The following is a 27,590-nucleotide window of genomic DNA, read 5'->3' as shown; positions in this document are numbered from 1 at the left end:
TTTCTAGCTAGCTGCTCTGCCTGGCACCATGAAGCACAAGCCACAGTAAAAGCCAGTTTGCACTACGATAATCACAGCAATTAAAAACTTGATGACTGTTGCTATTAGAAATACCAATACAGTTATACAAGGGTGCTGAACAACAAGTGCATGAGGATTGACAAATCTGTAATAGCCTTCCCTTCCTGTCTTACTATTTTCGTCTTGGATGCCACAACGCAGACAAGATACCATCTTCTCAGACAATTCAGACACACCTGGTAGCCACAATCTGCAGCTGGGTTCCCAGCTAGATGGGATTAAGGACATAGTTTGAGACCTAAGAATTTACCTAGTGGCACTATTCTGAATTAATGTGACACTGGGGAGGCACAAGAGCCTAAGTTTCTAATGGGAAGCAGACGTGAATGCTAGGCAACAGGCCCTCTGGCCCTCGGTGCAACGTCTGTACATGGTTTAGGAGGCACTTTTGCAAAATCTAAAAGCACAACTGAAAAACTGTTCAGTTTCGCAAAGCTGATGACTGGCTGTGCCCCCCAATACTATGCCTCTTACCGAAGATGAATGGTAAACATTACATTCTTCCAGCATGAGATAATCACTAAAAATAATGCAGGTTTTTAACAAGAGTGAACGTGATCCAGAGCATTCATTTGGCAGATCATTCACCTTTAATACATTTTGTGGCATATCTAGTACATTTTAAAAAAACATATTTCATTACTATATTCAAAAAAATATCCACCAAAAACCAATGCTAACACCCCCCCCCAAAATATTAAAGTTACACATATATACATACAGTTACAAAAAGGAGAAAGTTGCCTCAAGAGTTCCAGTAACAAGACACAGATGCATTTACTGAGATTAAAGAGTAATGTCATTGATCTGAATCCCTGTAAGCCGAAGTCATCTATTAAAGTCAACACAAGATTTGTCACGCTAAACATGTATTCAGTTATTAGAAGTCTTGTCTATTCGCAATGAATTCCACATACCCTCTACTTTGTGAATACAAAGTGTTCCAGTATATTTACACTCTGAAGTTTAAACCACAGTGTAAAAAGGATAAACCTCTTTAGAAGTTACAGCAATTGTTACATTTTCTATGTGAAATACTGCTATGCAGTGTTCTTACCTACATCTTGGTTAGGGGGAAAAAATGATCTTTTTGCCAGTGTAGCGCTGTACGTTCTCTGTACTGCTCGTGTGAATTTTACTCCGCAACTCCAGCAGGTCAAGGCTCAACTTCCAGAAGTACCTTTTCAGATGTAGTGTCCTCGCGGGCTGGAGTGCTCTCAAGAGGGAACAGCTGAGGTGGCCTCAGGACCTGGCAGGACTGCAACAGCCACTGGTGCCTGCACCAAGCCCATGCAGAATTGCAAAGCACATCCCACCTCTCTGGTAGCTTTCATGGCCATAACTGCAAGGCCAGTGATATTAAATCCATCTCACGGAAGTGACGCTAAGAGACATCTTAAGCCCATCATCAATACAGGCCTTATTTAACAAATGGTCAGTTAGGGTAGTACAGCCTAATCACAGCCTATGTTTGTTTTCAAAGAGGGTTGGGGATAGAAAGAAAGGAAGGAAGGAGACCACAATTAGACTAGGCTGCTTTCAACTACATTGCAAACTATTTAAGACTTTAAAAAAAGTGGCTGAACACTGTCATTTTTTTTTCTAAAAATACTTATTTCTCATCAGTACTGTTAAGATATCCTTAACATAAACAAACTCAAATAAGACAACACTGCTTTCCTCTATATCTACACCAATAAATACACTTAGGCCTCAAGAAACCAAAATATCTGGGATCTTCTGCATTTCCAGTGGGACCTTACGATCGCCTGAATTTTTTCTGCTTTACTTTTCCTCCACCTGAGCTCCAAACTCTAAGCATCAGCTTTTTTGCCAGGGCCTACATTTGTCTTACTCCACTAGAGCATTTTCAATGCTCTTTACATCAGCTAAAGAAAGAGTTTCTAAATGAGTAACATGAGCCAGGACTTGAATGTACCATCATCTTCTCACTATGTCCCAAGAGTAAAGCAAGAGAGCTAAGCCTCTGTTCTGTATCTTCCATGTGAACAAGCACAGAACTGCCCCAAATCTGAAAAGATACACACTGTCCTAAAGAAATCAAATCTCACAAGTTGCTAAGATTAAGAGAGAAACATACAAGGTGGTGAACATTTCTTTTGTCTTCATTTACACAAACAGATTGAAACAACTACAGTTGCCTATGCTAGACAACCTACCAGCCTCCCTCTTTCTCACACAGAAGACAGATGCCATGTTTGCTGACAGACCTGGGTGGTCTATTAAATGAAAAGGCAAATTACAAAAACTCTTGTAATTGGGCCACTAGACCAAAATGCTGCCTTCATTCACTTGGATAAATTTCTTCAGGCCCCAGTCAGACTACTTAACATGGACAGTAAACCAAAGCTTTCAGACAGCCACATGCTTCTTCTCCCCTTTGACACAACAAATAACCACCTCAGTTAACTTCTTCTGATCCTCTCTATCAGACTTCAGTCCCAGATGTATATTTACCTTAATGAGACCACCTACCTCCAGAGCAAGCGTTTTTTTTTTTTTTTTGGCTCAAAGGAGATATCCTGGGCACTCTCCATAGTCTAGTTGTGTTGCTCCAGAAGGATATCTGTAAGTGAAACTTCTCTTCCACTGAATCCCCAGCCCCTCCCAATCAAATTTCTGGAGAATTTACACACGTTTTGTCAACAGATCACGGTCTCTCTAAGCCAACACACATTTTCTTTTTGTCAAGTTTATAGGACTACAGTTTGTTTTGAATATATTTTAAAAATAAGCTGAAGAGGTGTCTAAGTGGGAGATGTACTGAAAATTATTTCAGCAGCAGATACTATTGACATAGCATCTTTGTAGTTCTGCAGATCCTCTAACAAATTTTAGAAGAACTTACTGTGTTATACCAAATAGAGAAAATAAGCAGCCAAGGATGTCATAAACTCAGTCTCCAAGTTCTTGGGCTAAGACATCCTGAATGAACTTCAATGTACGTTGGTACAGGAAAGCATCCTTCTTCTTTGGCTTACAAATATTTAGATGATTAACGTCCACTGGAATAAGGTCTCCAATTCCTAACTCTAGGAGAGGGGGGGGAAAAAAAAAAAAAAGAAAAAACTACCAAAGTTTGTAAGTTCACCTAGACTGAAAAGCGTATCTTGCATTAGCAGTTTCTCTCTCAAAAGCAACTTCTCCTGTCTTCAGTTTAATTGTTTTGTCCTCATTACTTTTTCATGTGCTAAAAGCATCAACACATGCTGTTATAGTCATGAGTCACAGAATGGTCTGGGTTGAAAGGGACCTTAAAGATCATCTAGTTCCAACTTCCCTGCCAGGGGCAGGGACACCTTCCACTAGACCAGGTTGCTCAAAGCCCCGTCTAACCTGGCCTGGAACACTTCCAGGGACGGGGCAGCCACAACTTCTCTGGGCAACCTGTTCCTGTGTCTCACCACCCTCACAGTAAAGAATTTCTTCCTTACATCTAATCTACATCTATCCTCTTTCAGTTTAAAACCGTTACCCCTCGTCCTATCACTACACTCCTTGATAAAGAGTCCCTCCCCATCCTTCCTGTAGGCCCCCTTTAAGTATTGGAAGGCTGCTATAAGGTCTCCCCGGATCCTTCTCTTCTCCAGGCTGAACAACCCCAACTCTCTCAGCCTGTCCTCACAGGGGAGGTGCTCCAGCCCCCGGATCACAGACATAGTCAGATAGAGCTATACATTGCTACAAAACCCACAATGGTAAACCATTAGGTCAGAGTTCTATCATCTTTACTGGGAATACACAAACGTACATTTCTCCATACAGACAACTTGGAAGAATCAAAACTTCATTTACCAGGACCTGGATGACAGCAAAGCCCTGACTGAAGTTTAAGCATTGACATGAACACGGATAGGGTTTAATCCAGGGTATTTAGATTTTGATCACCACTAATTGCCTATATTCCTTGTAAAATACTTTGATGTGGAAATTAAGAATGGGACTAGAATGAACCTGAAATATCCCACAAATCACTATATACATTTCCAAGAAAATGAAAAAAATTACATTGCTTAATTGTAGAATACAAGTATTCCATTTTCAGCTACTGATTTTGGGGCCACACTACAGCATTTATTCTTTCCTGACAGCTATCACTACTAGTGAACTTTCTAGTTAGGATGCTGTGACTGCCACATTCCAGTTCACTATCTATTCATTTAACCTCCTGAGAAATCCTCCATTTTGCTCACAACTCTGTATCTTCAACCAGGTAAAATTACACTGGAGCAGGATGAAGGTTTGCTTTCATGTGCCCAAGCACACATGTAAGAAACAGTGAGTGTACTACTTGTCAGCCTGGGTTTTGAACAAAATGAGTGGTGTGACACTGAACTGTCACGTACCCTCTAAAGGCTTTTGAGAGAGCTCACGTGCTGCATTGTGTGTCATCTCCAGAAAAGAAATATGCTACAAGATTATAAGTGCACAGATCTTCTACATGCACTCTCTTATCCAGCCCTCTTTTTCATTTTGTTTTGTTACATCAAAAAAAATGAATGCCCAATTTTTCAGTCCTCGTCAATAAAACTGCATCATCAACATTTTTGCAAACAATTGCTTCTTGAGAAGACATACTGAAAAAATATTGCCAAATATTGACTCTGAAAACCAGGGATGTATAGTCTGCCTTTTTCAGAGCAACTAACCCTTCATTTAAACTAGTGGATTTAGCTGGTGGAAAGCCTGATCTAAAACCCAACCAAGCAATGTTTTCAAGACCTTACAGGTACCTTGGGCAGTGCAGAAGAGGGTTTTGCTCAGGGAAAACCTGAAAATATCAGACTTAAAACAATTATCTAAGTTGAACACCCATAAACAAAGCAAGAGAAAGAACTGTCTGATGTTCCCTTCTACAGAAGGCAAAAGAATGGAGGGAACTCTTCAGAAGGCAAAAATCTATTGCTTGAGTACCTGAGATATAGAAGAGAAAGAACTCCTAACACTGCAAAACAGCTTTGTGACTTTCTCCTTCCATTAGCAGTTTGCTAATTTTCTTTCTTACTTTTTAAAGGAGGAAATAGCTGGAATTTGCAAGAGTTTCTGAAACACTATTCAGCCTACCTACACAAGGATAAACAACAGTTACTCATAATTACAAAGGAAAGGTCTACAACAATGCAACATTAGACCAGGGTCCACCCTGCTTTTTTCAATATGCAAGTGCTACTCATATTTAGAAAAATCAAACCAAACTGTTGCTATCCTAAGATATAAATGGAACTGCCTCTGATCTCAGCAGGGAGACTGTAGTTTAAACTCAGCCAGAAGTTTATAAACAAAAAGCCCCACAATATAACAGACATATTTTTCTAGGTCTCTCTACCATAGCGTTTATAATCCTTTCTCATTATTGATGCTTACATGGATATATACAAAATTAAACGGCTATTTGACTTACTTGCTGATTCCAGAGGTACGACATGCAGTTTTATCATGCTGCCTATGTGTGTTGGTAAGGTTTCTGCAAAACTCAGCACCGAAAATTTCTTATCTTTGGCAAAAGACAGGAAGTCATCATTCAGCTCTTTAAGGGCAGGAGAATCTGAGAAAGAACAACATAAGATTACAGCATTTGTCTGGCAAGACTGCATTCCTAAAGAGATATTTTGGAAAAATTAATACTCCAGTAAAAGGAGTAGCATTTTGTTTGTAATCCCTTTTTCCAGCTATCATATAACATGGAATTTGTTTAGGAGGTAAGAGTCTAAAGGCCAGCAGCACATGTTGAGTTACTACATTGCTAAATGGCCCAAACTAATCTATAAACTTGTTCTGACTTCCGTTTTTCCCCCTCGCCTCTGCAATCAAATGAAACAGTTACTCAGAATTACTTACAGCAATTCAACACACAACCCAAAACATAAAAAGGGGGGGTTGGTTGTTTTTATCCAGCTTTTTCTGACAGCACAATTAAAAAAAAAGCATCATGAACAGATTAGCATAGATCCCCGTCGTTAAATGGTAGCAAAGTGAGAGTACCCTTGCTGAGTTCTTTAACCTCCACAGATGGAAAGAGAAGATATCTGGCATTTATAGAATATTCAGCCAGCTGGGAACCATGGTGAGGTACGCTATAAAATATGATTCCTCTGGTGTTGTTTATAATTTTATCCATTTCTGGATTCTTGGAAGCATCCACCAGCATCTTTTTGACTAGAAGACCTGGCAACAGAAACTGAATTAATGCAGGGATTTAAACCACTGTGAAAATAATGATCATGCTATATTATCCATGAAACAACTAACCATATCCTTGCCTCAGTTGATTAGTCCTTAGTTTGTCAAATATGTAAGATTAAGCTGAAAAAAACCCAAACCAAACCTGAGGAGGCATTAAAATAAAATGTCAATGAATGATGCAAATCCAATTCTGGTTGCTTTAAGTGTTGCTAATGACATTTACTATATGCCTGATCATGGAGAAAATTTTGCCTCTTGATTCCCATTTACATGAATTTCAACTCATTGATTTTGTGTTTTTAAGTCAACACAGTAAAAATAAACAGCAATAAAAATCCTTTCAAAATGTGTATGCTGTTGAATACAATGCATTAAGAAAGTAGAAATCTATTTTCCATTTTCAGGTCTTTGCAAATCTTTTAGATAAACTATTCTGAAAAATTGCATTTCAGACTGAATTTGGTTAACAGCTTATTCTGAAATACAATGGCAGATCAAACAGGCAATGTGCTTACCACCCATGCTATGTGATACCCACACCAGAGGTCTGTCTCCAATCCCAGCAGCTCTGAGCTTGTCAAGAAGCTCATTGCTCCTGTAAGCAATAGACTTCCTGCAAAGAAGAAACAAACACAAGCATGATGAAGCATGATAGGTTAAAAGGCAATGTTAAAACAGAATGAATTTTCAGTGCTGTATGTTTATGAAAGTGAATTAGGTACATAAAATATTAATTACTTAATCATTGTTGCTACACTGAAAAATGCCAAAAACTTTTGTAAGGTTGGCTTCACAAGGACAACAGGAATTGAGCTAAATTCAGTTTCTTGATCTTGCTAGAAAGTTTTACTTTAATTTCACTCACCCACTCATTTCCTTTAGCTTTAGTTCGAGAAATCTCTTTATGGAGTTTTAGATAGTTTCATTTACACATTGTAACAAAATTGGGTTTTCATTTTATGAAAGCATCATCAATGCATAATGAACTTTATCCCCTCAAACAAGAATAACCTAATGTCTGACAAAAATGTACTTTGCTAAACAACGTTCAAAATGTGGAGCAATGTACTGGAATTTAGTAACTAAGTGCATGATCAACCAATACATTAAAAAAAAAAATCACAGATAATGTCTGTTATACTTTCCAGACAATAATCTCCAAATATTTTGTACTGGAATAGTATAAAAGCACAATAATCTCGACTTTGTAAATTAAGAGACTAAGCTCTGGAAAGGAATCACAGAATCATCTCGGCTGGAAAAGCCCTTGAAGATCATCCAGTCCAACCATTAACCTAACATTGACCATTCTCAACTACACCATATCCCTCAGCGCTATGTCAACCCACCTCTTGAACACCTCCAGGGATGGGGACTCCACCACCTCCCTGGGCAGCCCATTCCAATGCCTAACAACCCGTTCTGTAAAGAAATGCTTCCTAATATCCAGTCTAAACCTTCCCTGACACAACTCGAGGCCATTACCTCTTGTCCTATCGCTTGTTACTTCATTAAAGAGACTCATCCCCATCTCTCTGCAATCTCCTTTCAGGTAGTTGTAGAGGGCGATGAGGTCTCCCCTCAGCCTCCTCCTCTCCAGACTAAACAACCCCAGTTCCCTCAGCCGCTCCTCATACGACATGTGCTCCAGACCCTTCACCAGCTTCGTTGCCCTTCTCTGGACACGCTCGAGTAATTCAATGTCCTTTTTGTAGTGAGGGGCCCAAAACTGAACACAGTAATCGAGGTGCGGCCTCACCAGTGCCGAGTACAGGGGTAGGATCACTTCCCTGTCCCTGCTGGCCACGCTATTTCTGATACAGGTCAGGATGCCATTGGCCTTCTTGGCCACCTGGGCACACTGCTGGCTCATGTTCAGCTGGCTGTCAATCAAGACCCCCAGGTCCCTCTCTGACTGGCAGCTCTCCAGCCACTCCTCCCCAAGCCTGTAGCGCTGCTGGGGGTTGTTGTGGCCCAAGTGCAGCACCCGGCATTTGGCCTTATTGAAACTCCTACAGTTGGCCTTAGCCCATTGCTCCAGCCTGTCCAGATCTCTCTGCAGAGCCTCCCTACCCTCGAGCAGATCAACACTCCCACCCAACTTGGTGTCATCTGCAAACTTACTGAGGGTGCACTCGATCCCCTCGTCTAGGTCATCAATAAAGATGTTAAACAGGAGTGGCCCCAAAACCAAGCCCTGGGGGACACCACTCGTGACCGGCCACCAACTGGATTTAACTCCGTTCACCACAACTCTTTGGGCCCGGCCATCCAGCCAGTTTTTTTATTCAGTGAAGTGTGTGCCCATCCAAAAAAGCATCAGGAACAGTGAGGTGTGTGTCAGTCTCTTCTCCCAAGTAATAAGCATTAGGACAAGAGGAAATGGCCTCAAGTTGCACCAGGGGAGGTTTAGACTGGGTATTAGGAAAAATTTCTTCACCAAAAGGGTTGTCAAGCATTGGAACAAGCTGTGCAGGGAAGTGGCTAAGTCACCATCCCTGGAAGTATTTAAAAGATGTGTAGATGTAATGCTTAGGGACATAGTTTAGTGGTGGACTTGGCAGTGCTAGGTTAACAGTTGGACTTGATGATCTTAAAGGTCTTTTCAAACCTAAGCAATTCTGAGTCTATGAAAATTATATGCTTCATTTTAGCATAAGTCATAGTACAGTGATTTTTTTGCTGTGCTTATGAAGGATTATTGGGTCATTTTAAGTTTAAAAAAATATTCCCCTTAAGATATAAAATTGATGTTATATTTACCTCAACTAAATAGCTTAATTTAGTGTCTCCCCTAAACATGAAGCAGAACAGACTGCCAGAACGTAGGACGTTGCCACAAGTAGTTTAAAAAGCTCAAATATACCATGACTGTATGTAATATTTTTCCAAACCTGATTTTCTAATGCAACAGGAAAAGTTAAATTCACTGTTTCACACTAAGTGATCCCAAGGATCAGCTTTACAGGTCTCCCTCCTGCCCCCCTCCAAACTGCAGACACTACACTTGTTACCTGTGAGCCTCAACAGGACATTTTGCTTTCCAGTCACTCAAATGGGTGTCATATTCCACAGATATGATTCTAAGGGCAGGACAGTCTGAAGCCAGCCATGTCTAAATTAAAAAAAAGAAAAACCAAAATGAGCTTATAATTGAAGTACTTAAACTCTTGCAAGCAATTTATCAGCAATGAAACAAAGATGTTACTATGGGGACAATTATCATGCAAGATTTTTGCTCTTCGGTTAATTCCCAAATACATCTTACACCTAGACTATTACTCTTTTACTACACGCTGGTGAACCCTAGCCTGTTCCCCAGCCACAAAGCAGGCAAAGGACGGAGATGGATTACTAACTCGTGTGTTCCTGGCTCCCTCTCCTGGGTGAAACAAAAGTTAAAACTGATCAGTCCAGTTGGTAAGTTTTACAAAGATAACTTCAGTGGTTATACAAATTCGAGTTGCTTGAAGCAGTAAATACTTATTTACCCACAATGTTTAAGTAGCAATCTGCAAAAATTGAGGTACTCTGACACCTTATGTAAGAAAGGATACTTAATTTCAAATGCAATTTTATGCATCTTTTTCTCAGCAATAACATTCCATTAAAAAAAAAAAAAAAGCATAAGGAAAGCAGCCATTGCCTCCTTTTTCACTAACAGGAGAATGATGTTGAAAGCATTAAATTTAGCAAGGATTTTCCTTTGCAAGAACCACCTGTTCAAAATTTCAGCTTGCTAACAAAAATATATCAGGAACTTGGAAAGTGCTACTTGTGTGACAGATTCTAAGTCAATTGATTCAAAGAAGACAACTGCCAGACCATGTAATTCTAGATCCTCTGTAGAGCTCTCATTAATGAGAAAACAGCAGCTGTATGTGAAAATGTTATTGTCTTTTTACCTTTGGCCAGCACTGGCTATAGTCCTCTTCCCCTTCTGAAGCCTTCTTATCCAAACGTCGGTCAATGTCTTGCTGTCGCCAGGTTTTAAATGCTGCTCCCAAAAGACCGTGAACAAAAAGGATGTCTGCTCTGACGGGCTGACTGATATAGGAAAGGAATTTTTAAGAGATGCATGGTACATATTCTTTTAGCAAATTAAATTTACATAGAACATGCTATTTTTAACAGTATACATGATTTCTTATCTTACGGACAACATTTCATGGCATCTCGTGATATTTCAAAGAGAATAGTCAGACCAAGACAAAAAACAGGGATCCACCCAGAAGATATAAAAAAAGGTATGGAAAGTACCCACCTCAGAAGTCGTATTTTTCTATAATGAAAACCATCATTCTCTCCAGCTACTATTAATGTAGCTTGGTAGTTCCAGCTTTATCCTCAGATTAGATCTTCACTGTAACCTGACTAACACCAATGACCCACGGAACACTTGCTACTAAGTGGCATACCACGTTGGAGACTGCTTCAGTCCCAGACACACAATCATTATTAAAAGAAGCTGAAGCTGTAAATTCACTGCATCTTAGGCCAACATGTGCTGCTGCCAGCAGAATTGCTGCAAGGCACTGTATCCCAAGACAGCCAGTGCAAAGGTTAAATGGTTGCAATGCATGCAAAGCAGTAATTCATCTCATAGTTTGTGTTTGGATGTTTCCATCAAGTACAATAACACTCCATTCATGGTTATGGACTGCTCTGACCACTTCCATTGTTCTCCTATTTGAGAATCTAAATTCAGTCTCCTCAACCTACCAAACAACAGGAGGAGCAGGTAACATCAGTACAGCAGCACTCTCATGTCAACTTTTCCAAAGTTTTGTAACTGAACAGTAAAACAAGTAACTCTAAGTACAGCATGTATGATATCTCCTTCTGCTTTACCTGCTACGATATTGTGGATGTAAGACATAAACACCATCCGGATACTTTTCTTTCACTGTGTCCCTGTCTAGATTAGCCAAAGCTCTGGATGCATGAGAAGACTGAATGACATGCGGGGATTTCATTACTTCAGCAAGTACAGAAACCCAACCTAGATTGAAAAAATAAAGTGGCAGGTTAACTAATTAGAAACATCATCCAAACAAAAGATTTCAGAAACATCATCCTTCAAACTATACTTGCGAAAATAGATGTTAAAACTTAAGAACAGTAACATCAAAACAAATTATTTCAATCCACTCTCTTTACTGCAGGACAGCCAATGCTAGATAAGTGGAGCCTTCAAAACTCAAAAATCCAAGGCAAGGAGGCAATGTATTTTACTATTGTTCAGATTATGATTTGAAGGAGAACCCTTCTCAGAAGAAAAAGAAAGTGTATCAGCAGGTCAGTGCAGTTGTTGGAGAGAACAGATCTCAAGTCTCTTTTTGCAGGTAAGATGCAAGAAAGGTAGAAAAAATAAATGTCCCAGAGAGCAAATGAAGCTTAAAGCGTAAGACAGACATAGAAAACAACCCATGGGAGTAAATGGCAGGTGGAAAAATTGATGCTTGCTGTGAGAGAACAACCATTTCTAATTTTAAAATCCAGTGTGTGAAAAACTATTTAAGGAATCAAAATATCTCCGCTATCTCAAAAGTAGTATACTATATATACCTAAGAAACGTAAGAGAATTAATGAAGGAAATCTTTGATACAATCCTCAACAGAATTTTAAGTCATAGCTACTTCAAGAAAAAACAGACACTTTATAATACCTTACCCAAGATGTAAAACACAGTTTCTTAGACATGGATGGGGATGTTCACAGACTACTGAGAAACGCAAAGGACTATCTTTTATATACACACACACACATATATTTCTTTAAAATCCTGATAAATCTTGTTGCTGCTAGCAAGAGTGGCCTATAAATCACAATTACATTAAAGTCAAGTTCATAAATAAAACCTGGGAAGACTTTGAAATGGAGGCTGATTTGAAAAAGAAGAAACAATTTACTTCATGAGCACTGTTTCAAAAACATGTACAAAATGTTGCTACTAGTATAGCCAGTAAGTTGCTAATTCAAGATAGTTCCCTGTGGACTGAAAAAAAGAATGAATTGACATGTGAGTTTCATGTAAATTCAAGTACCTTTGAGAACTGTAATTATTGCTTTAAGAATTAAGTATTTAAATGACATTTCTAAGCAGAATATATGTTAACCACTGTGCAAGTTCTCCTTAAGAACACGATCTAAAATCTATTTTCAGTTCCCCAAATACAATGAAAGACTGCCAAGCTAGTCTGATTAAAACTAGCAAGGTCTCTGGTTTTGCATTTCTCTTAAATGAGCCGAGATGAAGAGTCAAAAATACTGTTCAGAGTCCTTCTGCTCCCAGATAACCCATCACAGCTACTACACAGTGCAGTATTCCTTTTCTTCTTCTTCTTCCTGTGCCAGCAGTTTTTGCAAAGGAAAAGAGCCTTAGAGGTTCTTTCTTCTTACACATCATCCAGCAACAAAAGAGAAGTCTTATCAACTCTTGACCAGCAGTATCCAACTGCTCATCTCTGGAGTCCAGTTCACTGTCTAAAGTTCTGTTTGTACTGAGAGCTCTGCCCCAGGGAGCTGCTGACTCTTCTATTACGATCTCTTCCTCTACACATACGGTTTTAGCAGTCATCGTAAGAACATAAGAATGGTGTTAAGAGCTCAGACCAAAGGCCTCTGTAGTCCAGCTGTCTTTGTCCAAAAGTGAGCAGTAATGAAAGTTGCTGAACAATAAAAGAATAAAGCAATAAAAGGGCAAGTATATAGTGCTGATTCTCCACTATACCCTCTCAGTTTTCTGCAATCAGTTTGACTTTTGTGTGTAGAGCTTTACCAATTTTTCCTTCCATTAATTTGTCTAAACACTTTTTGAAACTCCGTAAGTCTTCAACAATCACAATGTTTTGTGGCAAGTTTTAGTTTGGTCATGCACTGTATGGAAAAAAATATATTTATTTGTTCTGCCTCTTGATAATTTAATGTATAAGAACCTTTGGTCTTACATTACAAGAAACAGCAGATGACCATTCTCTCTTTGCCTTCTCTACGCCAGTGAAGATTTTATACATCTCCACCATATTCTCCTTCAGCTGCTTTTCCCATATGAAGTGTCTTAGACTAGTTGTTTGTTCTTTATACCACAGTGATTCCAAATTCTTTATCACCCTCACGGTCTTTCCCTGTGCCTTTGCTACTTCTCCTTTTTGCAACAGGGAGATTAAAAATGCACACTGCATTTAAAAGGCAGACACCAGCTCAGACATATACAACAGCATATTGATATTTTCTATTTTTCTTTTTATTTCTTTCCTATTAAACCATTGGGAATTATTTATTTGGTACGGAACTTTCATTGTGATATTTAGAGGTATTAAAAAAGGGGGCATCAGAGCAAAGCTTAGCAGAAGTTACTAGCCTAACATGAAACACAGGAAGGCAGGAAGGCATGTTTCACTTTGTTCTGAAAGGTAAGGACTGTAATCTGGTCTGTTCCTTTACAAGATTAAACACAGTCAGTAAGAAAAAAAACAAATCTACAAGATAGATGATCTGTAAGAGTAGAAAACTCAAAAGATTTCTGCCAGTAATGTGGACCAAACATCAACCAAGTCCAAATTTTCACCATCCATCAGACTAAGAACAGCTCTGTAGCACTGACAAATATTGGCTAGACAGCATACAGGATTTTTAATCAACACCATCTAAACTGTCTATAGTTTTTGTATTAAAAAACCCCAACACCACCACCTCCCCAAATATAAAAACCACACCACTACCACGGTCCTTTGCATTTTACAAACACACCAAATCCTCTGAAAATTTTAGAATAGAAATCTGACATTCAGACTGCATCCACTTGCTTTCCTTTTACCTGCACGTACTATGGATGAATGTAGACGTTCATCCAAAGCCATATTTCCAATAATGCGAATTATGTTCCTTTGTATTTTTGCTGAATCTTTACGTAGCTGGTATATCCTCTGTAGTAGCTGAAGGCCTCCTTTAGCTTCAATTTTGTCACAGTGAGAAGAAACCTAGCATTATACAGTAAATACAATGACAATAGGCAGACATTCTGCAAAATGTTCTTTGAGACGCTGCTAATTCACAAATTAGGGAATTTTAAGGAGCCAGTATGATGCAGAGCCCTTATTACATAGAAATTCTTATTAATCTAGACTTTATTATGCCATAGTTGAAGAGGAAGCAAATATTTTAATACGCTACATGCATGATTTCTATGGATTGACAACCTGAAAGATGAAGAGTACCATCACTCTACTCTCGTCCACATCTGAGGGAGGTAAGATGGCTCTCCACTTGACATGATCAAATCTCAACTGAAGTTCAGGAGTCCGAACAGGACAATTGTCTGCATTTGTTAAAGCGCTATCTCAACCCGAGCTACTTGTCTTCCTGTTCACCACCTAAAATGCAATCATTATAAACCCTTCTCTTTGAAATGCAAAGGTATTTCTACATTCCAAATAGTACTGCTATCATTATTGATCTTAAGGGCAACAATAGATTCTAGCCCAAGCAGATGAATATGCACAAATTAGTCGTAGTGTCAACTGATACTGGACAAATGCTTATGACTTGAATATGTTGTCTACAGTGCTCAAAAATGTGTGGTAGTTACGGAACTGCTGATGTCCTCAAGCTTTCAACAAAGACGCACATTCGGAACGAGTACTGTCACAACTTGTTTAAACTGAGAATCTGGCACATAACAAATTCTAGACTAAGTCAGAATTTCTATGTATACAGAAGATGTGAAATGTATACTAGCAAACTGCACTTTATCCATCCCTACTACCAATAACAATTTGGTATTCTCAGCACTGTTTCTCAGTGTTCTAGGCTTCTGAGCAATAAAGTGTGCAGCAACAGGAAACAAGAAGAATCACTGTTACATACTCTGTCTGTGTTTGCAAAGAACAGAATGGTCCTGGGAGGATGCACTGTACTAGCTGCACACTGTGCAATATTCTGCCCAAAGGCAGTGACCCTTGTCTGAGAGGCCTTTGTGAACAGCCAAGGTTTACATTCCGTTCTGGCTTCTGATTAGAGTGAATTCATGAGCCTATTTTGCTTTCTGGAAACCTGGCACTAAAATTTGATTAAGGGCCATAAGAAGAGACTGCTTGTAAGCTTTCTGAACTGATGTACAACAACTCACATAAATCCACACACACTTTGCACTGAGAATTTCATATCATCAGTATCTCACTTCCTGAGAAGCTGCAGAGTGGAGACACTAAGTGCTTCCTCACAGTATCTACCTCCAATGACTCTGCCAGCAGGAGGTAGCCCTACACAGAAAAGACTTGTTAAAGCCATCTGGACTTCAGGCATTCTCTCCTGCTTTTCTGTGTCAGAGATGGCCTTTTACTTCTTGAAAGATACATACAGGGGAACTTATATGGGCTATTTAGAAACAATAACAGAACTTACATACACTTCCCATGAGAAAAAATGAGTTTGTTATGCTGCCTTCCAATTCACACCAGTCTCAGTTGTCTGAACATCCTTACAGAAGGGGTGAGGGGTAGGAAACAAGGAAATGGCAACTCCTTCCCAATATATGAGAGAGCATTAGAAAGGTATGATTATAAATGTAGCTCTTCAGTTATAGTTTAAAGGACAAATTACCTTAGAATGCTGTACTAAAGCTTGCAAGCAAAAGAGTTCCACTGTCTCTGAAGGGATTTTACTCAATGTCTCACAATATGGAAGTCCATTTCCTCCAAAACACCATAAGCCTCCCTGAAATGATAATCAGTAAAAATTATACCACATTCCAAATGCCTATATGAAATAAGCATTTCTAAACTGTTAAGTGTGTAATGATCTATAGAAATTGCTATAAAGAATGCACAGCATGCACGCACTATTCAAAATGTACAAATTACACAAAAATATCTACTCTTTTTAACTGAAAATATTAACTAGATTTTCAGTCAGTAGTCTCTACAGTCTATTAACTTCAAACCAAACAATAAAGGGAGAAAACATAGGATTTTAATTTTGTTAATGAATGTCTTCTTTTAAGATCGTTTGCTTAAGCATAAAAAGCAAGAATCAGACTTTGTCTAGATTTCCATAGTTGCAAAAATTAGAAGAGGAGGAAAAAAGGTCTTCAACACATAGCATAGTATCTGAAGACCAGTCTCTCTTAATCATGCAGTGGGAAGACCAGCATAACCTCAATAAAAAAGTTTTCTAGAACAGCGTGATTATCAAAATGCCTCCAAGTGTGGTGTCTTACCAAAGCTCCCTTCGTAGCAAGAGCTCTGGCTGTGAAAACAATAAAGGAGTGATAGTATAAAAATATTACACATAGCTGTGTCATAGCAAATAAAGAGTTACTGCACTCTGAAATCTCTAAACAAAGCTTTGACAGGGATCATTATTAAAATGTGACAGTCATTTTTATTATTGCATCTTACAAAAAATAACCCTCACTGATTTAAAAAAGTAACAACTTTTTAATAAAAAAATAAAACGCACAAGAGATAGTGGATGACACTGGCATTACAATTACTATTTTTAAGCAATAATGGCACTTTAAATGATGTTCCTAAAGCTGCTTAAGAAGTTGTTGGACAGAATTGGAAACTAAGAATTCTTCAAGTCCAAACAGACCACTAGAGTATTCCAATTCTGGTTTTGGCAGCAGTGATCTGTTACAGGGAGGCATTTCCATACGATATAACAGAGCTTACTATTTAAGGTGTGCTAACAACTTACCAGTTTGCTAATAAGACTTAACAGAGGTTTAATCATCTCAGCAGTAAAAGAACACTCAAACAATGGTAAGATGAAACGTGAAAAATCATTTTATGAGCACTGCAAGGGGAAGGAAATGTTCTGGACAAAATGGTGAAATACCTGCTTTATGGGAAGGCTTGTAAGTAAAGATATAATCTTTCACTAGACCAACTAGTACAGCTGGGAAAGATAAACAAGCTTTCAAGCAGGCAGACTGTATGCAGAAGAGATTCTACTTATGTTTTACAGCCACAAAATCTCTGTATTTCTCTTCCTCTTACAATGCTCAAAGATACAGAAATGGGTTTGTATCTTTGAGCTCTGCAGCAACAAAGAACCCAAATAGTTCTATTCTGCAGGTGGGAACTCACCCTTTGTGCAGCGAGAGTCTGACTACTTTCACGTAAAGCAAGAGATGTGAAGTACTGGACACACGGATCAAGACCAGTCTGGGGTAAAGATACTAACAACAAGCGAAGCTCATCTTCTATGGGATAATCCTGTGAGAAGAACACAAGTAGCTTTTAGTTCTGTTCAAAGCATGAAGCAAAACACAGAGAAAAGAAAGACCTGAAATAATGGAATCAGCCATATTAACAAGGCCATAAAATACAAACCCTGGACTTGAGTGCTCTGCAACTTTGGTTTAATAGTTACATCTGTAAAGACTTTGGAAACCGGTAATTCTAAAACCAAGTGATGAAAAGCAAGCTTTAAACTTCATACTTTGGTGGCCTTATTCTAATAGGTGTGAAGGACAGAAGAATAAACAGTTCCTCTTGGCACAGGGAGCTTAAAAGTTCACCCTTAACTACACAGTAATTTTCGTGCTGCTCCACTAAAATGAATGTACAAATTACTAGTAAAAAACCAGATGATGCTTCTTTTAATCTTTTATCTTCAAAAATATTCATCTAGATCTTTGTTTAATAATCCAGGATAGATGACAGGAAAACAGATTCAACAAATTCATTTTATTTGTCCAAAGTCATGGAACTTGCAGTTATTCTAATCCTTGCTACAATCAGAGATGGGGACATATCTGACGTGCAGAGCAACACTTCCTGCCACAATGATTTGCTTCAACTTCCTAAGCAGTAGATTGGGAACTCTTATCTTCAATCACCTAGCAATCATACTGCTGTATAAATATATACACAACCATATACTAGTATAACCTAGCACTTCAGGACTAACAGGTACAGATCCACTATCACATAATGTTACAAAGATAAGAAATCAAAACCTGAGAATACCACTACCAGTCAAAGCTGGTATTCAGAGTTTTGACAGTTAAGACATACAGGTATTCTCTGACAGGGACTTCTGGCAGCATTCGTCCTATTAGGATTACAAAAACCTCTTATAATATGCTTTGTGTGCCAATTCTGTTTATTGAAGAAGAGGATATGATGACATGATTGCTGAAAGCATCATACATACACTTACTAATTAACATAAAGACAAACCAAGGCCAAATCTATCCAATACAGATTTGCTGGTACCCAAAAGCTGGCAGTAACAAGGTGGGCTTGCAGCAGAGCACCACACTAGCAGCGAGGATGCAAAGGCCTCCAGGAGTGCTCTCTACGTGTAGGATTCTGTCAGTGTCAACAAGGCAATCTAGGATGACTTAATATCAGACTGCTGCGCATTGCCTACTAGGTACAGACAGGAAGGGTGTGTATCAGACTGGTAATTGGCTCAAACTTCACTGCTGCTAAATATGTAATGTGGACATATAGCCCAAGAACAATAGTTGATCAACACCCCCATCATTCTTTCTTTCCATCGTGCCATTCACTAATGCAGATATGCACCAGAGCTATATCACTATAACATAGTTTTGTATTTTGGTCTTAATTTTACTAGTCATTAGTTACTTTAGAAAAACTCTACTTTAGTATGGTAACAAACAACAACAGCACTAAAAACAGACAAGTAGGCAAAAATCATCTAATACCTATTTTTCATTTACTTACATTCTTTATTTTTGGCAATGGTGGTGGAGGCAGGAAAAAGCGAAGGTCAATATCTTTGGATCGAGCCAAACCTATAGCAGTCCTTTGATCACAGGTTTGGGCAACTGTACCGTACTGATAATCTGTAATACAAGAACTTCAGTGTTAGGTTTAAAACTAACCTTAAATATTTCATTTGGTTTTAAACGTAGTTTCTGATCTACTTTGTAAATATACTTGAAAAAAGAACGACCTCTCTGCAATCTACTTAGATAAACTGATTTTGTAAACTCAAATTCCAAAAGATAAAAATTGCAGATGTTAGACCAGCACTATACTGAGCTGAAATACATCTGGGCACTAATTTTTCATTATAGACCCGTTTGATGAAGGTCCTCAGATGTTAAGTTGAACACAGCAAAAGCAAACATTCAGTATTGCCACTGTGAAAGGAATACAAGGACTACAAACCCAGGCTTAATTCCCTGGGCTCGAGCTAAATTTTGAAAGGCCTCTTGCAGACTTTTTTTCTGCATACAGTGTTAAAAACCAGAGCCTTAAATCCAAATGCTGCAAAGACAAAGACACATAATTTTAAATGACACAGAAGACACGTTTCAATAAAATTGTTAATGTCACAAAATCGGGTGACCTTAGAAAAGGCAGGATAGCACCACAGTACAGTTTCAAGTAGCTCTCCCTTACCGAAGATACAAGACAGACTTTCAGTTAACCTACTGAAGGGAAACCAGATTTAAACAGTAACTACTGTTCCTTTCTAAAACCCACCTACTTGATAGCTGGAGAAATTGAATATTACATGTTGAAATTAACTGGCAAAACAAAGGAAAAGAAAATATAACCTCAAAGTGGATCAATACTTTTTTCTGCAAAAATTTGCTTCTATCCTCCTTACTGTTATACAATTCTAGAACAAAACTGACAAGCCATTTCAAATACACTTTTCACGAACAGTCACAGTTGGGCCATATTTTTTCTTCGGTGCAGACTACCTACAGCTGCAAACTGAAGTCACTGAAGCTGTGGTGTGGACAAGCAAAATACTGTATTTACAATAACAGGTATGCTGAACAACTTGGTCCTAGCTGTGAAAAGTTAGCACATACTTTCAGTGTTAATCTTTCTTGGACTAAGTTTTGAAATATCAGATTAAGAAAAAGCCCATTTCCCTCATGAGTTAGTTGGCAAGAATAATCTGCGTCTGTGAAACATCCAAATACTACAGTGATGAGCACTACAAAGAAAAGGAGATAACAAAAAGCAACTAGATTCCAGAGTACCGGCCATCTTGTGCACAAAGATTCTGAGATCACCTGCTAACAGAGAGTAGCCTCTTACAAACATGAAACAATTATGTTAAATTAGTACACAAAGCTTCAGTTTTGGTACATCCTAGCTTTCAAATGTTTTCAAACATAGCTTTTTGAAGTAAATTGCTTGGGGAAATTAATTAGAATATTAAAGAAGCAATCTGAAACAAGATAAATCCCATGGACTGGAATTGCACTGGAAGAGTGAAAGGTTGTCAACTGACTAGATCACCAGAATAATGAGTCACAATTAGTTACACCTAGTTTATGTGGCCTGATGATGGAAGGGGGAGGAGGACACACACACACACACACACCCTTTACTTGGGGTTTCAAGGACATTTTCTGCTAGAGCAACAGGGAGAACTTATTACTACTAAATAATACCTAGGATGGAAAATGGCTTACGAATAATGCTTGCACACACAAGTCCTCTACCTCTAGTTTGTCATTACTACCTTGCTATTACTACCCATCAGCTCCTAACTAATTTTCATTAGCTTAATCATGGCCTTTAAACTCATTCCTACAGAGCCTTATAAAAATCACTGCCAGAACTTGTAACCGTGTTAGCAGTTCCAACAGAAAAACCAAGGAACTAATAAAGATGAACTGCTCTCCCACACTACGGCAGTGGTTGCAATTCTCTGGTGGGGAAACAGAAAGCGGCTGGCCTGCCTGCACTGCAGACACACACTCTGTATCAGGGTATCAGGAAAGAACAATTGCTTGAAATGTAGATAAACCTCCCACATTTTAGACCAAATTTCAGAGTGTATTTACACTTCTTGCAGCTACTAGATTTTTTAAATGTTGACAGCAGACTTGGAACAACTGAGACTTTGTCACATTTCTGGGATGAATTAGGCTACGTCAGCATACATTACCATGCCAGTGACTGTTGTTTGCCAGGTCTTGTACAGCCTGCAGTCGGACCTCTTTGTCTTCTGACTGACTTCTCTTTAAGAGAAGCCATAAGGCACATTCATGATCTTCTCCATCAAATGTACTGAATTGTTCTTTTGCCAGGAAACAAATAAAAGCCAAGTTATTATTAATGAGTATTTTAACAGTCACGTTTCTATTTGTTGAATAAAAAAAATCTGTTTCTTTTCATATTTGAATATTAGTCATTAACAGTAATTTAGTGTAATGTTTTAATACTAAAATTAGTTCAATAAACAGTGACAGAATTACATCAGTGGAATGCTGATCCTTAAATTAATAGGATGGTTTTGATTCATTTCAGTGGCACCAAATTGGTATTTCATATATATGTTACACACACAACCACTGGCTGGCACTCACCAACCAGAATTGCCAGCTTCCAGCAGGATCTGGAAATGAGTAGCAACTCTTGAGCCTCTGACCTTGAACAATTAATTTCATAGCACGACAGTGGAGGTACATATTGTTATAGTCATTTAACAGGTAGTTAAATAAGGATAGTATGCCTCAGGAGCACAATTTCTTATATGAATTGAAATTCTTATTTTAAATTACTCTAAAAAGCAGTGACACACTGTTACCAAAAGACTGTGCTGCTTTCAGTTAATATTGGCAATTCTGATGAAAGCATAACATACTTTTCTAAATCGAAGTTTTGAGAGTATTTCATCCCCTAAACACCTTTTGTACACAAAACTAATATTAAATATTAACCTGGTATCTTAAGCTTCAAATCTCTTCTGAAACTGGAAGATAAAAATTCTCAAATCTCTTCTTAACCATCACTTTAATTTACTTTAAGAAAAGGAATGGTTTTAATACAAAGAAAATATTCTAATATTCTATATTAATATAGAAAAAGATACGTAATATTACAACCATTTCATACACAAAAAATCATGTTAAGTTTATACGAAAAATTATTTTACTTTCCAAAAGGCCTGTGTTTTACTATTCAAAAATAATAATCATAGATAATGCCATGCTTTCAATACTTACCATTTAAAGGTCTCCGGAAAATTTTAGCTTCTGTTTCTAGAATTTTCCTCACTGCTTTATGAATTTCTTTTCTGGCTTGGTAGGTGATCCCTACAAGAGTATTTTTAGATTACTGGAAGTCTGAAAGACAGTTCTCTCACATTATTTTTTTCATAAATATATACATACACACACACAGAGACATATATATAGAGAGAGCTATTTCATATATAGAGAACTGTATGTATAGAACTCCTAAAGAAACAGCCACCAACTTAAAATAAATTTGGTGACATTGTGAAGAATATTATTTTTGTAACAGATCTCAGGAAATGTAACTTTCCTTATACAAGAGTGACTTTCAGAAACATTCCATTCTCTTAAAATACTATTTTTAAAATCCAAACAATTATGCATCTTACCTTGATATTCACTTGGATTTAGAGAAGTTGTACGTACATATACATAGGATTTAAGTTTTTCTTGATGTATAGCTTGAGTATCAATTTGCAGTAACTTCTTTAAGGACAGGACTTCATATGTAATGAATACAAAACCTCTTTAAATAAAAGAAAACTGCGTATGAATATTAATTTAAAAATATGACAGCAAAAAAATATTAACAATAGTTTTGGTATAAATCATCCAGGTTTTACCAAATATATAATAGCTTGCAGATTATTTTAATTTAGCAAAGTAAAGACTCTAAAATACTTAAGTAATAACCATCAGAAAATATGCATCAAAACTATATTCTACCATGTCTAAAGGTCCCCTAATATTGTCACATTTTTGAAAAGATACGTGAATTAAAATTTTAACTCTATACATAAGTGACATATATGCTTGTCAGTTACAACTTACCCTAGTATAAGTGATCCAGTTACCTTTGCAATTTTTCCTTGAAAAAATGAAAAATTCATGTCAAAGAAGTTGTGTGCATCACCTCAATATAAACACAGAATTTGATTACCAGACAGTAAGAATGTCAGGCACTAAGAGTAAGCTTTTTATAATTTTTCTATTGCTCTCTGGCTTTCAGGAAATCATTACCTAAATTTACAAATGGAGAAAACATTACTTGATTAGAATTTCCTGCTCTTCTAAGCAAGATGATGAAACACATATCCTGTCAGTGCTATTTGCTTTGAGTACTGCTACCTATCAATTACATTCATTGCTCAGCTGCAGGAATCAACAGTAAACTTTGATATGAATATGTATGAACACATACAAGACTATGTATGTTCTTTGAAACTCTGCAGAGTCTCCCTAAGAAAATATATGTTTAAAAATAATTCCATTGAATCTAGTTTATAAAGCAAACAGCTGAATAAACACATGTCACTTGCAACAATTTCCCTTTTAAGTCTTAAGAATTTCTGTCAGATTTGAGCTATTTTGCGTGGACAAAGTTGAGCTGATTATCTGGATGTAAGGATCTCAATACAGAGAAACTCTATTATTACCAGTAGCAGCAAACCCAATGGAACACATCTCACCTATCATGAATAACTTCTTTTCCTCAGCATGAATTGGGAGATTTGCCCCACAACCACCTTAAGAATTTTGGCATGCAGACAAGAGGCAGATACATGTTGAAGAAATAACTGGCAGGAAGGTTGTAAAGGCAAATAATGCAACGCTTCCTGTAGAGCAGAAATGAAAATATCCTATCTTTTAATGCTCAAAAATAAACTGCAATCTTAAGAATTGTCATTCTATATAGAAGGCACCAAAGAAAGCAAAGACTAAACAGGGAAGACTGTGGAACTAATATCAGTAAATAAGGAGGAAGAAACAATAGAAACAAACTTTATGGATGTAATTGTTTCATAGCTCTAGAGGTTAAAAAAAACCAAAACAACATACAAAACAGAGTTTAAGATAGTTTAATGAGATGCATCTCGGGGGGGGAACCCTCATCTCATGCTCTAATCCCAGATAATCTGCTGGTATAATTTTGCATGTCACTATGCAAAACAAGGTCAGAAGCAGACATCCACTTTAGGCAAATAAAAGCTTTTGATCACAAAGTAATCAGGGATTTAGATCTTTTGCACCGTTGAATTATGCACGGCATCATACCAACACAGATTTTTCCTTTTTATTAACACCTCAGATCAATACATATAGAATCGTACTTACTGATATCATTCCATGGTAGGTGTGTTTTTGTGGCTGGACCAGAAGTTCCTATTTGTCTATAGCAAAATATACAGTAAGCGGCCACTGACATTCTGTATATTAAAGAAAAAAAAAGAAAAAGTAATGATTGATTTAAGAATTACAGCAGAAAACCTGTAACAGTTTTTTTTCCTGTCTTTTTACAGCAAAGGTCATGATAGCAAAGGTCATGATTTACAGCAAAGGTCATAATAAAACATTTTATGTCATTTCCCTCCATATAAAATGCTCTAATTAAAGAAGTCTATAAACTGCTCAATTTAACAGGCTGCATTTCAATTACAAGAAAAGTTACTGTTGATTTTAGAGAGTATGTATCTCCAATTAACTTCCCTGCTTTTAAGTTTTCTTTCCTACTTAGTAGCTCTCCCTTAAATACCAGATATGGTCATATCTCCATCAAGACATTATACATTATGACATGGGCTTCAATACAACTCAGTAACCAACTCTTTCAAAGTTCGTAATTGATTTTGTTAGCAAGTAAGTCTTTTATTTTGACTAACAAGGCTCCAAGAACTACTACATATTTTTGAGTTTAAAGGGCAAATCAGACTAATACTTCAAGGATGTAAAAATTCTACAGTTAATAAAAATGCTCTGACTCCATGGGCTCATGAAACTCACAGGGCATGCTTACAGGTAAACCATAGAGGATGCATCTCATTCTAGAAAAATTCTTACACACACAAAAGAATGAAAACCTAGCCATACCCATGAAGAAGAGAACCTTTTCTAAAGCTAAGACCCTAGCAATTCAACATTACAAAGACACAGAATACTGACAGACTAATTGCCTTGCATGCACTGAATGCTGAAATCAAACTAAGCAATATAGAATTTTTTTTCCGAATAGTCACAAACAAATGCATGTAACGCATTTTAGAACTACCAAAGTTCTTAATGTAGAAGCAACCCAACACAAACATGAATCTTCTTGACTGTAGTATGGTGCCCATGAAAGTAGTATCCGAGTGCTTCAGAAATATGAAAGGATTAATTCTTCTGACCTATCTATGATGCAAGACACTGAATTTTCCCCAATTTACAGGTAGGAAAATGAGTTAAGACAAGTATGCTGCAACTTCCTTACACATCCTAGGTAAAACCTTGCCTCTTTGAACAAGTGGGACTATTCAGGAGAGACCATAAAGCGTTCTTTAGCCCACTGATCAAAGCTGCATCTTAACCACTGCACAATGAGATTTAAAGAAAGTATAGTTACTGCAGTTAAGCACTGAAAACCAAGGCAATTTAGGCCAGGCAAAAGCACCAGTTCCTGCTTCTACCACTCACATACATACACCATTTTATCTATTAGCAAACATTACTGCCTTTCATTTGATTTATATAAGAAAAACTTACCTAAAGTTAGGAAAATATACAGATCGACTTTGGCAACCCACAACAATCAAGTTATGTACGTTACTTCTGCTGAAGACTTAAACTCCAGCCATAGAATGTATAGTATTTTTAGTGCAAGAATTATGCCAAAATCCATAAAGAACATGAAACTTTCATAACAATCACAAAATACACAAAAATCTGTCGCTGCTCACACTGCAGAAGTAACATGAAATTAATATGACAGGTGAAATTTTAGTGTCTGAGCTGATACACTTAGCTGACTGAAATACTGAATTAAACTGTTTGAACAGATTTAAAGCCACACCACTATCTATCATATATTTAACGAATTATTATGTTGGAAACATAGGCATCCTTATTAAATGCCAAATTAAGTCTATACCACTACAGTAACAATTAACTCAAAACGATAAAGTGCCATGTGTGTAAATCTTGATCAGTAAATCCGATCTTGAACTATGGGAGCCCCTGACAGTCTCCCTGAATTTAAGGTAATCTCTATAAACCAAAACCAGAGCTTATACTGCTTTTAATGTCAGTGTCCAATTTCTCTAACAACGGAACTTTTTGGTTTCCTTCTATTAATATGTCTTTCTTCTTTTTATGTTTCCCCAAAAGTTTCATTTTTTCCTTGCTGTCTTGCTTGTGTTCAGATTTTGGAAAAATGTCAGCACTACCCCAGCACTACCGCAATCACAACAGACAACTATTTGGCTTCTGACATTTCAGTATCAAGTTCATCCATTCACTTCAACAGAGTACTCAACACTATGAAACACTTTCAAGACATTCATAATCAGTCCTCTGGAGACACCTCCTCCGCCTCCAAACTCTCTGTGGTAATCTATGGTAATTCCTTTACTATCTTTATTCATAGAACTCACATTTATTTTTCTACTTAACCACAGTCTGTAACTGCAATAAACATGTAGTTCAGTGACAGCAGGTGCCACAATTCCCTAAAGTCAAAACAGGCACCTGCAAACCAAGAGGCCAAAACGACTAGTGCTTCTTGGTCACCAGGAACCTCTGTTCAGGTCTGAGAGTAAATATGCTTAGGTGTATACAAAAATAATGCAAAAGGACCCCGTTTCACAGCTGGTGAGGAAGCTCTACGGTCTGGAACAAATCCGGGACCGGCCCGTGCCGAGGAGGCTGCGTGGTGCCAACGTTTCCGACACCACCCCAGCGTGGGGCAGGAACGCTGCTGCCTCGCAACTGCGCAACTAGGGTACGTTCAGAAAAACAAAATACAGTTTTAGGCGATGTAACACCTACACGGCCAAGGCGCACAGCGGTGATAACTCTGTGCCTCTTTCCGAAGGGGGAAAAAAATATTCGTTACCTTTTGCGCGCTCACAGGGCGCAGGTGAAGCCTACGGCACCGCGGCTGTTTCTGGAGGATTTTAACAAGCGTGGGCTCCCTCCCTCCCCCCCCCCCGGGCGGGGCCGCGCCGCGCCTCTCGGCAGGCCGGAGCGCCGGGGAGGCGGGGCAGGAGGGCTCCCGCAGCCCAGGCGGACTTCGAGGCCGAAATCGTTAATATAATACATAAATATTAAACCGGGAAAACACCCCGCAAACCTTCTGAGGTCAACAAGCACCACGCTTCGGCAGGCGGTGACGGCGAGAGATCACCCATGTCCCACCCCGGAGTCCGGGCCCAGCCCCCCCCGCCCGCCATCACCGAGGTCGCCCCCCTGCCAAGCGCCGTCGCTACCTTCCGCCTCCGCCTCTCCTCCCGGCACCGGCGCCCACGCGCTCCCGTGACGCCAGCACGCTGCGGCCGCCCGGCCAATCCGGAGGGGGCG

At 38.3% G+C, this 27,590-nt stretch overlaps 1 protein-coding gene across 4 annotated transcripts; it reads right to left on the bottom strand.

The window, feature by feature from the left end:
- Positions 1-648: 648 nt before the first annotated feature.
- SERAC1 (serine active site containing 1) lies at positions 649-27,581 on the bottom strand. Of its 4 annotated transcripts, XM_074862760.1 has the most exons (18): positions 27,500-27,522; positions 24,375-24,466; positions 23,729-23,875; positions 23,091-23,127; positions 22,649-22,785; positions 22,248-22,337; positions 21,188-21,319; positions 18,991-19,112; positions 17,380-17,508; positions 15,890-16,003; positions 14,106-14,268; positions 11,137-11,287; positions 10,191-10,332; positions 9,300-9,400; positions 6,801-6,898; positions 6,085-6,267; positions 5,504-5,647; positions 649-3,134 (listed from the first exon to the last, which is right to left on the bottom strand). In XM_074862760.1, the coding sequence occupies exons 3-18, from the start codon at positions 23,733-23,735 to the stop codon at positions 2,998-3,000; spliced, it is 1,887 nt and encodes a 628-aa protein (XP_074718861.1). In that variant the 5' UTR covers positions 23,736-23,875; positions 24,375-24,466; positions 27,500-27,522; the 3' UTR covers positions 649-2,997. The 4 variants fall into 4 exon arrangements, with proteins under 4 accessions (XP_074718861.1, XP_074718857.1, XP_074718859.1 ...); XM_074862756.1 differs by lacking the exon at positions 23,729-23,875 and having other exon boundaries at positions 27,500-27,581; XM_074862758.1 differs by lacking the exons at positions 23,729-23,875; positions 27,500-27,522 and adding an exon at positions 27,364-27,443.
- Between the last annotated feature and the right edge of the window lie 9 nt (positions 27,582-27,590).

The sequence above is a fragment of the Strix uralensis genome, chromosome 3 (genome assembly GCF_047716275.1).
Source record: "Strix uralensis isolate ZFMK-TIS-50842 chromosome 3, bStrUra1, whole genome shotgun sequence".
Classification (NCBI taxonomy): domain Eukaryota; kingdom Metazoa; phylum Chordata; class Aves; order Strigiformes; family Strigidae; genus Strix; species Strix uralensis.
The sequence above is the reverse complement of the archived record's forward strand: the minus strand, read 5'-3'. Positions and strand labels throughout refer to the sequence as shown.

What these genes read in the sequence shown, in the direction of transcription:
- SERAC1 (XM_074862756.1), bottom strand. Translation starts at nt 24,465, where the DNA reads ATGTCAGTGGCCGCTTACTGTATATTTTGCTATAGACAAATAGGAACT. An exon ending in CATCCACAATATCGTAGCAG is followed by an intron (nt 10,333 to 11,136) that starts GTAAAGCAGAAG and finishes TTCCTATATCAG; the next exon opens with TCAGCCCGTCAGAGCAGACA. An exon ending in ATAGCCAGTGCTGGCCAAAG is followed by an intron (nt 9,401 to 10,190) that starts GTAAAAAGACAA and finishes TTTTTAATTTAG; the next exon opens with ACATGGCTGGCTTCAGACTG.